The following is a 13,576-nucleotide window of genomic DNA, read 5'->3' as shown; positions in this document are numbered from 1 at the left end:
CATAAGCAAAGGTGGTGAAGAAAGCTGATGGTGCCCGGCTACCATAAGATAGAGCGTCTGGGGTCTTAAAAGTTTGAAGAAAAACAAGCGGCTACTTAGCTGAGAAGCATCAAAGCCCATATGGAAGAAACACACCAGCCTGTCTGAGCATGAGGTGTGTAGAAGAGATCAGTTATCAGACATCAAAGAACTAAAAATCAGATCAGTGGATGTCCACTTTCTTGATACAATCACTAAAGAAAAACATGTGCATAAGCAAAGGTGGTGAAGAAAGCTGATGGTTCCCGGCAATCAAAAGATATAGTTTCTGGGGGTTTTAAAGGCTTGAAGATAAACAGCAGCCAACTAGCTCAGAAGCAACAAAGCCCACGTGGAAGAAGCACACCAGCATGTGTGACCACGAGCTGTCGAAGGGATCAGGTATCAAGCATCAAAGAACATAAAATCATATCATTGTGAAGGTGGGTGAGTGCAGAGTGGAGACTCAAAGTCCATCGGTAGGCAACTGAACACCCCTTTACTGAAGGGCTGTGGAGAGGAGATGAGCCAATCAGTGTGCAGGGTAGCAACTATGGAACATATAACTTTCCTCTAGTTTTTAAATGCTTCCTACCCTCCCACTATCATGATCCCAATTCTACCTTACAAATCTGGCTAGACCAGAGGATGTACATGGGTACAGATAGCAACTGGAAACACAGGGAATCCAGGACAGATGACTCCTTCAGGACCAGTGGTGAGAGGGGTGATGCCTGGAGGGTGGAGGGAATGTGGGGTAGAAAGGGGGATCCAATTACAAGAATCTAAGTATTGCCTCCTCCCTGGGGGATGAACAGCAGAGAAGAGGGCGGAGGGAGACGTTGGACAGTGTAACTTATGACAAAACTGTAATTCATGAATTATGAAGGGTTCATGAGGGAGGGGGGAGTGGGGAGGGAGGGTGAAAATGAGCAACTGATATTAAGGGCTAAAGTAGAAGGTAAATGTTTTGAGAATGATGAGGGCAACAAATGTACATATGTGCTTGACACAATGGATGGATGTATGGATTGTGATAAGAATTGTACGAGCCCCCAATAAAATAATGTTTAAAGAAAGACCAAAGCAATCAACTATTTACTAATTTTGTTTTAAATGCTTAAAAGTTAAATGGATAAAAACTATTTGAATGCTTCACTATGTTTTTGAAAAGGGGATGTGTTAAAATCTGGCATTTAAAAGTCTAATCAGTATCCTATTCCATTCTGGAATTATTGTCTTCTAGCTGCATTGGGTATGGTATTCCTGGCTGGTATTTGTGGGCCTCAGTGAAGAATGGCATCACCCCTTATCTCCGCTGTGCTGCACTATTTTTCCACTATGTGCTTGGGGTAACTCCACCTGAAGAACTGCTTACCAGTAAGTAGGAAAATGAACTTGCAAAGTTATACATCAGTCACTGAATTTTTGTTCATATCTTCACACCCAAGAATAGAAGGCTAGAGTAGACTAAACCAACCTCTTTACTCCTACCTCTTTTATCTGTGTTCATGTCAATTGTGTGTGCCCCTGCTCTGTGCTAGCTTACAGATAAGGCCAGCAACCAGATAATCTTGAGTTTATAAATTGACATGGTATGCCTGAAATAAGAAGTATTGGTTGCCTTTATTTAGAAGAATTGTTAGGCATAGTAAGAGGAATATTTTTATTATGTGCCTTATTTCTTGGATTTTATGATGAGTGGACAACCAAGATGGGGGAATATACTGGAATATTACTCAATAATGAAGTATGACGTGTACTGAAACATGATATGACATGGATGAAGCGTGAAGACATCATGCTGAGTAAAATAAGTCAGGCACAAAAGATCAAATATTGTTGATCTAGCTTATATGAAATATCTAGAATAAGCAAATGTATAGGGACCAAAGCTTAGTACTACTTACCAGGGGCTGGAGGGGAAGGGAAGATGGAGAGATAATACTTAAATGATACTGAGGTTCTATTTGGGATGATGAAAATCTGGGAAAAGATGGTGACGATGGTTGTACAGCTTGGTGAATGTAATTAAAGTCACAGGATATGTACGACATATTCCATCATTCTTTTTATTTATTTTTCCCATCGATCTTTTCTAGACATTAACTTTCCATTGAGCCCTTGGGATCAGTTCCTCTTTTTTCCCCTCCCCTTCCCAACCCTCATGACCCCTGATAGATTGTAGATGGTTAATTATTTTAAATCTCACTCCAACTGCTGTCTCCTTTGCCCTCTGGTTCTTCCCCCTGGCTGGGGGTCCCCTGTTCTATAAGTTGGTGTCACTGTGAGTTGGCATAAACTCAATGGCAGTGAGTTTGGTTTTGGTTTGGTCGTGGATAGATATTTGAGGGGTCTGATCAAGAGGGATCATAATCATCCTTTCCATAGGATCCCTTTGGCTTATTTGTCATCCATAGTTTTATAGAATATAAAATACACTCTACCTATAATTTATAAAATTGTGTATAAACTGGATAAAGTCTTAATAGGATGATCATTTTAAGAAAAATGTACCTATTAACTGTATCTTATTTTCTTGCAGATTCTGCAGAAGAAGAGTACAATGCACTCTGTAGCTATCTATCTTTACCCACAAATTTGTTCCTGCTTTTCCAGGAATACTGGGACACTGTAAGGCCCTTGCTCCAGAGGTACTGTGAGGCAAAATGTCATTGTTGGGTTATTATACACCTTACAAATTTCAGATTATGATTACTTGCTGTTTTCAGACTGGTTAGCATTGATTAAAGTGACTAGCAAACATACAGGTCATTCCTACTCCACATAATTAAAGGAACAGGCAGAAGACCAAAGAGCCATGGCAGCAGGACTTAATGCTTGTTCCATTATGACTACCATCCAGTGTATAATCTTTTTGTTCTAAGTATTTTGCCACAACAGAATTTTTAAAGGAAGGAAAACTGGGGCAAGATGTAAGATAAAATATATCTATTTGTGGATATAAATATGGAAGGGAGAACACAGAAAGAAGGGACAAAAGAATGGGAGAGAAGAGCTCATTGATAAATCTTGCACCGAAGCTGTGATAGCCAATCCACATTTCTCATCTCAACTCACATGCAGGTGGTGTTCTGATCCTGCCTTACTAAGCTGTCTCAAGCAGAAAAGCACTGTGATCAGGTGGGTTTTACTTCTTAATCCATTTACCTTGCTATCTGCTAAAGCAGTCAGTTTGTTCATCGTGTTTTCTAGTCAGTCATCTTCATTCCTACTACTACAGTTGGGCCTTTGATAGTAATCAAATTCTGATACAATTTCCCCCCCTCAGAGTGTATATTCTTTCCTTCATCGATTGTTAGAAGTCACCAGCTCCTCCCCAAAGCATCTTCTATGAGCCAATGTTAGTCCATCAAAGGGAAAAGGATAAGATGACATTTTAGAGCTGCTGGCAAATTAAAATCAGAGGGTAGTCAGAGTATTTTTATAAATCTTTTTTTCCTTTCAGAATAAAGTAACATGTAAATAAAACTATTGCTTCCCTCCTATCTATCTGCTTAGGAAGTACCCTGCCATCTCTACCCCATTCCCATTCTACACCCCCCCAAATATATGCATGCACACACACACACACACACACACACATATCGCTTTCTTTTATCCTTCCTATCTTCTGTAAATGATGGTTCTATTAAAATCCACTTTTTCCTCAGGGACCAATTCAAGTCCATATGCTCCCTGAAGCCTTTTCTAGCACATCCTCTCTCGTGTATGGGCATGTATACCTGTCAGCATCCTCAATCACGAAGCAGTAATCTTAGCAAGTGGAAGAACTACATGCTGATCCTATTTGTTTCATCTCCAGGGCTTGGCTTGTATTCCGTATAGTGTATAACTTTTGTTTGAATTTAATTGCAACCAGAAAGTGTAGAGAAATTAGCATGCAGTTTGATTTTTAAGCCCCCATCGTCACTTGATCAGTTGAGTTTATTAGCGCACAAAAGAAGTTGGAAGTACACAGGACTTGTTAACAAGCATGCTGGCATAATCTAGTGATAGATATAAGCAACAGTATAGTAATGTTTTGAGTACTGTTAATGCTATACAGCTTTAAATAAACAAATGTCTATAGTGGGACGAGATTACTCTTTCAGATGATTTATGCTGAACATAGAAAATGCTAGATTTAAACTGATTAAGCTTTTAAGATAAAAGTTTCATATTATTCATATGGCTTTCCTTAAAACCTGCAGGCCAGGCTTTGGTTATTTTTAGTAAGGTGAAAACCAGTAACATTTGCAAAGATTTATTGAGCACTAAGTATGTCTTACTATGTTTCTCCTTAATACTATTATTCACATTTTAACATTTCTGAGATCAACATGAGTTTTGTCATTCATGTCCATTTAATGAAATATTTTCTCTTCTTCCTCTGATGAGAAGTGCCTTATGATTGAAAAAAGTTTAGTGTATCCATCCCATTTTACAGACCGTGAAATATAGGCTTAGATAGCTTCTTTTAGTGACAAATCAAGGTATCCAAGAATTTAGGAACTATATTCAACTTCTGTCTTATTTTAAAGTTCATGTTCTTAGCACTATTTTATGTTCTGTTCCCAGATAGTATAAAAGCTAGCTAGAATAGTTTGCTCTTTAAAAACAGTGGGAGTTGAGTTTTAGAAAAGACTTAGAATTATGAGGAGGCTTCAAAATGTTTGTAGAAAACTTACACTTTCCATGGACAGTTTGAGGTTCTCGTATAGGCCCAGAAGTTTGGGTTGACTCTATCTGCTGAACGTCCAGCCATGGACAAACATCCTTTTGTTATTTTTAAGATATTCTACTTTTTGTTACTTGGTCAATTTTTTACTTGAGCCTGTTGTAAATAAAATTGCTTCTTAATTGTCATTCCTAGGTACCCTAGAAAAAGAAATCGTTTGATAGAACTTCCTGATGACTATAGCTGCCTCCTAAATCAAGCTTCTCATTTCAGGTAAGAATAATCAGTTTTTTTCCCTTAATCTCTTCTGAGCTTGCAATTTGTGTAAACTAATACTGACAAAATTATTTTTTAATCCTATAACACCTGAATTTTTAATTCCAGGAAAAATTTTTGTTTTGTTTTTATTCTTTACTTTCATAGTTATCAAATATATATAACAACCAAAATATATTTAAAAATACAAAATTTGCAACATTTTAAAAATGTAACCAAATTGTCACATTCATCTATGGATTTATAATACAAGAATTAAAAAATGCACCTTCATTTCTTTATTATTCATCTTATTTTATTATTAAATAAAAAAACAAACTGAAAACTTATTTATAAAATATAATGCAAAATTTACTTGTTTATAATTTTAGTTAGTGTGAAATTGAACAAAACAATTTCTTTCTTTTGTGATACAAAGATGAACTTTGCATTTGCTGCAGAAAAATACTGCTGCACTCTTGCAATTTACATTTTTGCAACTCCCTCTGTTTGTGACCTCAGGGTAATGGTGAAACCCATCCAAACGGGTATCTCTTCCAGGGGTGCTTTTGGTGGCAGGACCTCTTCTCTTCTTGTAGCAAACTCAGCATCAGTAAAGCCAATAGAAGGTCTGCCTCTTTTTGTTGGACTATTACCTTTCCCTTCAAGAAGAAGAGCTTCAGCGATGCTCATTTTGAACTCTTGCAGACTTTGGGAGTTTGTGAATTATCATTGAAGTTAATCTTGGACTTTATATCTTCCCGTCTATCTCTACTTATCACTTCTGACACAATAGGACAGTTTAGTTTGCTCTTCCAATATAAACATGAATTTGAGAACTTCACCATGGACATAGCAAGCAGTGTACCCCCAAATTGCTCCAATTCCTGCCTACTCAGTGCTAGAGGTTATTGGGATTTTGCTGGATTGCATAAAGAGTTGATTGGTCGACAATATGAGTAATGATATCCTTCGAGAAAAGATGTCTAAAATATCCAACAGACGCTTTACTACCCCAGAAGAATCTATTTGTCCTAACCATTCAGGCATAGGTCTAGCTGTGCCATCTCCAGAAATGTGCCGCCAAAGAGGAATTCTTCAATTTCTTGATGTAGATGGCTTTGAACTTGTAGTTATTAGAATTGATTTTTCAACTTCAACTACTGAAGTTTCTAACTCATCTTCACTAGTATTGTCATTACTAAATACGAGGTTTTCTAATTCATCCAAATCAGAATAATCAGGCGTATATTCACTTCCTATCATGGGAAAAAAATAAATATTGTTATCAAAATAGTTTGAATAACTATAAAATTTTATATTGTAAAATCAAAATTTTAAAATATAATATACGTTTTATTTACCAACTGCATCCATATTAGCATCTGGTTCCTTGTCTGGGTCTGTACCGCTTTCATCTAGGTCATAAATTCGCCGTTTTCCATAAAACAAATCTCAAATCCATGCTGTGGTGATTTTTGTCACCGTTGATTCAAAAGACGAACGTAATGAAGTCGTTATGTTTAGAAAAAGTGGAAATGTATAATAAATATAATGTTTTTTATGAGTATTACACCTTTGACATAAAAACTACAGTTTTATGAACATATACAAAAAATATCAACACTAAAACTTCACTAGATTGAAAATTATCGTAAAATGCACTGAACGCAAATGACCACTTAACCTCAAACGCACAATCGGTCAAAACATGCCACTATTCAAGCATTTTGCCGCTAAAATGCGTGGCTAGCGGTATGCATTTGTACTAGTAAAGTGCGATGATTTCGTCGACATCTTTGTCTTCTTCAAAAGCTTTATAATTTCTGTACCAGATATGTTTTAATTACGTTATTAAAATGTTGCACTTGGCGTTATAGGGTTAAGTGACTACTGACCAATGAATGTCCTTTCTTCAGACAGAGTCTTATATGGAAGCCCATTATAACAGTTAAAGATCCAAATCAAACAGAGCAGACTGAAGAGAGGAGTCTAACCCCTTGGGCCTTTCTGGCACATCTTTCACCTGCATCAACCTCAATCAGATGGGGGGAAAAAACTCTGTTTTATTTCATTGTAGACCTATGCTTCATATAGTTCTCATGACTGTGTCCTTTCTAAAGTAAATTGCCAGGCCTTTCTTCTGAGGTACCTGTGAGTGGACTCAAACCTTCATCCAACCTTGCAGTTGATGGTGAACACATTAACTATTTGCGTCACCAAATGTCAGTGTATCATGTGGGTTCCAACTCATAGCAACCCTGTTTAAAACAAAACAAAACACTGCCTGGCTCTTTGCTGTCTTCACCATCATTCCTATGTCTGAGCCCATTGTTACAGCTACTATGGGTCTTCTTTCTCAGTGACTCTCTCCCAAGTATGATGTCCTTCTCCAGGACCGACTTCCACTGACATGTCTAATGTACTTGAGATTGAATCTTACCATCTTCACTTTGAAGGTGCATTTTGGATGGACTTCTAATACAAATTTGTTCTTCTTCTGGCCGCCCATGTATGCACCCCTTAGAGACTCCCAATTAGAGTGAGCACTCTTCTACAGCAGTGGTTTTCAACCTTTATTTTGAATCCCCCCCTCTCTTTTCACTAATTGCTTTCGTGTTAGAAAAAGAGCAAAAGCTGGCAAGAAACAAAATAAATAAGTTACAATACACGCATTACTAGCACTAAATGCAAATTGCCTATACCTTTCTTTTATATGAGAAGAAAGAACATGAACATAAACACATTGTATGCAATAAAATAACATTTTTGAAGGTTAAAAAGCACCCAATTTTATTAGCCTTACCTCTAATATGTTATAAGTTATTTGAAGGTATAAAGTCGTGGTCAGCACACCATCAACGAAGTGCTGTATTCACATCTGTTTTGGCCATTGGGTGTTAATATTTTATATTTGAATCATCAATGCATCATGTCTTGGAAATGTCAAACCAACTTTTCTGTTAATGCCATAATAGCAAACCAAATTGAAAATGACATGAAATTGTCATTAGAAGGCAAGAATATCAAGTTTGAAAATCAAAGCCTTGTTAACCCTCATTGACAGGATGCTAGTAAATAAATAACTTGATGCTGGCCCATGAAGTGACAATTGCCTATGATTGTTACATGTGCCAAATAGGTACTAATGCAACCTTGAAAGTTCCTCTCCCCTTCCTTAGTTAAAGAGCAGAGTTGGGGGGGGGGTTTACAATCTCAAATGGGATGGATTTTATACCCTTAGAGCACCTAGCGGAACCCTGGGCGTGCTTTTTGAAAGCATTTGCAACCAAAAGGCTCAAACTCACAAACCACACCCTCTGGGAGAAGGCTATGGCAATCTGCTTCCATAAAGATTGACAGCCTTGGAAACCCTGTGGGGCCAGTCTACTTGTCGTGCAGGGTTGCTATGAGCTGGAATCTACTCCATTGCAGCGGGTGGGTGAACCTAACTGGATCTCTCATCTGTTAATATTTACTTTTTACTGCCCCTGTTAGATAATCTTGATGTTTCCCAACGTGTCTATTTTACAACGCACAGGGGAAGCTTAGAACACACTTTTAAAGATAGCTATTGTCACTTTTTCTCTGAGGGCATGATAGGAAGACTCTAATTTTTTAAATTATTTTGCACTCTATGAAATGATTAGATCTTAAATTATAACTTGGTGCAAGCAAGTCACCTCTGCCCCCTCTTCTTCTTAAGATATTTTGTAATTCCCATATGGAAGGATTCTTCACTCAGAGACTTCTCAGTCTCTAATTTCAACCCTGAAGATCTCAGCATTTCAAAGAAAGGACGAGAACCTGTTTGGGCCCTTACTGCAAAATGTAATATTTTAAAACAATTAGGTTGTTACAGGGTCATGCTCCTCCAACACTGAGGACACAAACTTTACTAAACCAACAGGAGAGGCAGCTGAACTAAGTTGTTCATGTCCGGCGAAGACTGGATCCTATAAATAAACCTTAATCTTAGGGTATATTTAATTGCCAAACTTTATGCAACACTGTGAATTTAATAAAAGACTTTTCTACTGTGGATTATTCAAATTTTTTTGTTAAGGCACTTTAAGGGGAAGTATAAAGGAGAGATTTTCGTATTAAATAATTCCTCGTGTTTTTTTTTGTTTTTTTTTTCCTCGTGTTTTTTAAGAGCTTTCTGTGCTGAAAAGAAAGTAGTGATGCTACCAACCATTCTGATCAGAGCCATAATGGATAGACCCTGATAGAATGGGAGGAAAGTGTGGAATTCAAATTTTTAAAAAGCTCAGATTTACCTGGACCTGCTGAGACTAGAAGGTTCACTTGAGACTATCATCCTGAGATGCTCTTGAGACCTTAAACTGAAAATATCCCAGGTCACCTTTTAGTGAAATAAAAGATTAGCATATAAACTAAAGGATATTGTCTGCACATATAGCGCTCCCTTTAAAAAATCACATACATGAGACCTCAAACCAAAACCACACTCGCTGCCATTGAGTTGATGCTGATTCATAGTGACCCTATGAGGCAGGGCTAGCCCTAGTGAATTTTTAAGACGCAGCTCTTTACGAGAGTCGAAAGCCCCATCTTTCTCCTGAGGGTCAGCTGGAGGTTTTTAACTGCTAGCCTTGCAGTTAGCATCCCAATGAGCCACCACGATGCCACCAGGGCGCCTCTATGTGAGACCAAAAGGTCAAAATCAGCTACAGCAAAGATGAGAGGATAAGGATGGTGGGAAAACAAGAGCATTGGAAAGGGATCAGCGGGAACAGCAATGAAAGAGAGTTGGCTCCCTGGGAACAATGTAACTATCATCACTGAACAATTTGTATAGAACTTGTCAAATTGTATCCTAATTTGTTACTGAATACACATTTATATTATTTAAGAAAAATAGAGCTAGTAATAATATTTCATTGCTAGCTGGAACCCAGTATTTTTTGTTGGTGGTGAAGGTTGTTTGTTTCGTAACCAACATGGACACTTTTGTTCCCTTGGAGGTGCCCGCGGTCTGCAGATGATGAGCGGAAGCACCCTGTGCTCTGTCTTTTTTGTGGGGCCATACTGTGCTCTCAGAACGTTTGCTGCCAAGAAATCATGAATGGCGAAGAAGTGGGAGCTTGCATTTTTCACGCACTTCACTGTGGAGCCGGAGTCTGCATTTTCCTGAAGTGAGTAGGGGGCGATCTGGAAGGTCATGATGAATTAGACTTAGGGAATCTAGTTTCAGTCTGGAAGCTATAATAGCTGTATCTATCCATTTTCCCACTGCAGTTTCTTTTTACATAAATCCACATATTTTCTTAACCGTGGAATAGATGGATAATCAGGCCACAGATGCTTGGAGGCATCTGTTGTACCTTCAAGAAAGAATGTGTGGAAGATAAAACCCAGATAGATGGCTATTCCCTTCTAGAGAATCAGGAATATAGCCCGTAAATCCAGCCACCTACTCCAACTTTTTTTTCCTAATCTTCCCTCTTACACATGTACAGAAGCATTTTTTCTCCTTTTCAAGTGCCCTCCAGGGGGCAGTGTTTGCTCACTCTGCACCACTGGACACTAACTATAGGAGGTTTGATAATTCCCAGTTGACTTTCATTCTGATCCAAGATTATCAGGCTCAGAGCTATGGTTCTGTTATTCTGTTAAGCCCCTTCCTCACTTTAGATCATGGGTTCAGAAACAGAACAGAGCCCCACCAGCCACCATTTTCCAAGGTATATGTGGTTCAGGTAGGACATCCTTGGTTCTCCCTTCTGTATGCTCACTCAGCATTACTCGTCCTATTTCCCTAAATCCAACTGTACCTTTTCCTTGACTTCAACAAAAGTAGTACTGTTCATTTTCCTTCTTTTATTTAGATAAAATACAATTTAATCCATTTGTTTATGCTTATATTGTCTTTATACAAAATTCCTTTTAAATATTGGTCATATCTTCTCTATACTGACATTTTAATGCAATGTCTACCATTTGTACACTTGCACTTGATAAATCTTTCCCATTGGTTGTTTTGTCCTTCAGAATCAGAGAATGCAGAGTTGTCCTGGTTGAAGGTAAAGCCAGAGGCTGTGCCTACCCAGCCCCCTACTTGGATGAATATGGAGAAACAGACCCTGGCTTGAAGTAAGATTTTTAAACTAGGATGATTTTTTGCTATATGTCTTTTGAGTCTCCTTATTCTAAAAGATGGGCAACAGTTCTTGGAATAAAAAAAGCTTCCTATAAGCCTACCCAAATATCAGCCAAGGCACCTAATTTTACCAGAAAAACTGCATAAAAAAATGTGCTGAAAAAACTTTACTTTTATACAAGTACATATGGTAATACTAAATATTGAGAGAGATCTTATAATAATTCTAACTTTAAGATGATATGATGCCATCCTAAATGTAACAATTAGCCCCTTTAATCTTAATGAGAAGTGTTGTTTTCGACCTACATAGAGATAGTCCTTAGCTGAGACACCAAGTGCCTCAAGGAGCGAATCATTCTTCGTTACTAGCAACAGCCAAACTGCAGTCTTCCTAGTAAGCTATTGCAAACAGTGCAACTCTAGAATTGAAGTGGAATTAATTTAAATATTTACTAATCGCCAACTAGTTTGTTGTATCATAGGGCAGTTATAACCAAATGTTTCTAAGTGGTAGAGTAAATTGAGAAGCCACTCCACCCCTTATCTCTACTATATAAGGATCAGAACAAGTTAATGCCTTGCTGGCCACTTATATCAGGTTCCATAATGCCCATGGTCTACTTGACATATATGGAGTATGTAAATTTCTTCTTGATAGGTTACTTCTAAGTAATTTCTCCAATTCTTAGGAGACCAGAGGTGAAGAGAGGATAGCTATTTTAAACCTTTCCTATTGAGTCCTCCCACTTCTAAGTGCATCTTATGGTATCAGACCTCTCTAGGTAATAGAGTTGTGCCAGTTATTGCTTCAAAGTTACATTTGTTTGTTTGTTTTCTCCCCTGAAGGAGGGGTAACCCCCTTCATTTATCTCGTGAGCGGTATCGGAAGCTCCATTTGGTCTGGCAACAGCACTGCATTATAGAAGAAATTGCTAGGAGCCAGGAGACGAATCAGATGTTATTTGGATTCAATTGGCAGTTACTTTGAGCCCTAACTCTATCTCAGGACAATCATGGATGAAGACAGTAAAGAAGACCAGATGGAAAATATGGAGCCTTTACTGAGGGCTGGGGAAGGGTGAAGAGACATTTGCTCCACATCCAGTTTCATATACATCAATTAAATATTCCTTAATGGAGTATTGCTTTCAATTAGAAAATGTGTGCTTCAAGAAAAAAACAAACATAGATCTGTCTTATGTTCCAGAACACTAAAGAAATGCTTATTCGCTCCAGGTGGCTGATTGTGCTACTATTTCCAGGAAACCCACTCTTCCTTCATGATCCCATTTCATCCACCTGTTAAGTGCATTAAACAGTTGTGGACATTTTTGTATGATAGCCAATTCTTGTGCATTTTGTATTTCCCTTCCCCAACAAGTTTAAGTCATTGGATCACTAACAAGATTCTAATAATCTGTGATAGTCTTCCTTAAAGGACAGCTGAGGAGGCATTGCAGAAACCATGCAATATACTTAAATTGAGGACTTTTGTTCTGTTTTGTTTTTTTAAACTTTAATAATTTGTATTTCAAAGGAATACCCTTAATGTGCTGCCTGCTCTTTTAGCCAGATCTGTACAGATCTACTGTCTCTAAGACAGATTACAGCAGGGGCTCTGGTGGCATAGTGAGTTTTTTACACATTGGGCTGCAAGCCATGAGATTGGTGGTTCAAACCCACTAGCTGCTCTGCAGGAGAAATATGAGGCTTTCTGCTCCTGTAAAGATTTTCAGTCTTGAAAGCCCACAGAAGCCATTTTATGAGTCAAAATAGACTCCAAAGCAGTGAGCGAAGATGGATTTCTACCGGTAAGGCAAAGCTTTTTTTTCCCACTGTTGACCTTTAGGTTTAAAGTGATAAAAAGATCCTCTAACCCTTACTTCTGACTTCAGATAATGGTTTTCAGTTTTGAAATTACACTTCTAATTTTCTCAATGCAAGTTTCTAAAATGGAATCAATTACCTCTTGATTACAGCACCATCCTATTTGACTTTCAGAATCTGTTCCCAGTTCTGACACAGAACAAAATGAAGGCAGTCCTCCAAGAGAAGGACCCTAACAAACAAGTATAAATCTGAACAATCAGAATTAAGCCAGTCCTGTAACCTTCTCTGTAGAAGGTCCCCCAAATTCCTGGTTGGTTATTTTTCATAAACTCTGGCTTTCTGGCTGGTACAAACAACCAGAAAGGCCATGTGATCCCCAGTGTGTGTTCTGTTATAACATGCTATGATTGAGCCATCATGTTTATCAATCAGAGCGCTCTCCAGGCTTCTTGGTATTCTTGGTCCCAGTCTTTTTAGATCAAGACTTTGTCATGCCAAACAGCAGATATTAGATAAATCGTAACCTTTTATTTCAGTTATCTAAGGAAGTGAGTTAAGAGCATGAAAGATACATTCAAAGACTGTGTCTTATTTTGCCGTTGATGTCTGTCTCCATGTCATACGGCTGTAATGTACGTGTAGATGTTTCCTACCTACATTTTACT

General features: G+C 38.0%; 1 protein-coding gene across 1 annotated transcript in view; it reads left to right on the top strand.

Moving 5' to 3' along the window:
• UBR1 (ubiquitin protein ligase E3 component n-recognin 1) overlaps nucleotides 1-12,758 on the top strand; it is a 154,738-nt gene extending 141,980 nt beyond the window's left edge. The window contains exons 41-47 of the mRNA XM_004709383.2: nucleotides 1,265-1,398; nucleotides 2,564-2,672; nucleotides 3,106-3,162; nucleotides 4,895-4,972; nucleotides 9,943-10,113; nucleotides 10,970-11,071; nucleotides 11,928-12,758. Of these exons, the coding sequence (XP_004709440.1) occupies nucleotides 1,265-1,398; nucleotides 2,564-2,672; nucleotides 3,106-3,162; nucleotides 4,895-4,972; nucleotides 9,943-10,113; nucleotides 10,970-11,071; nucleotides 11,928-12,069 (793 nt within the window). The 3' untranslated portion in view covers nucleotides 12,070-12,758. The remainder of the gene's footprint in view (nucleotides 1-1,264; nucleotides 1,399-2,563; nucleotides 2,673-3,105; nucleotides 3,163-4,894; nucleotides 4,973-9,942; nucleotides 10,114-10,969; nucleotides 11,072-11,927) is intronic.
• Nucleotides 12,759-13,576: the final 818 nt, after the last annotated feature.

The sequence above is a fragment of the Echinops telfairi genome, unplaced genomic scaffold (genome assembly GCF_000313985.2).
Source record: "Echinops telfairi isolate 266 unplaced genomic scaffold, ASM31398v2 ScPeMD7_8;HRSCAF=38, whole genome shotgun sequence".
Classification (NCBI taxonomy): Eukaryota; Metazoa; Chordata; class Mammalia; order Afrosoricida; family Tenrecidae; genus Echinops; species Echinops telfairi.
This window is presented reverse-complemented; position numbering and strand designations above follow the sequence as displayed.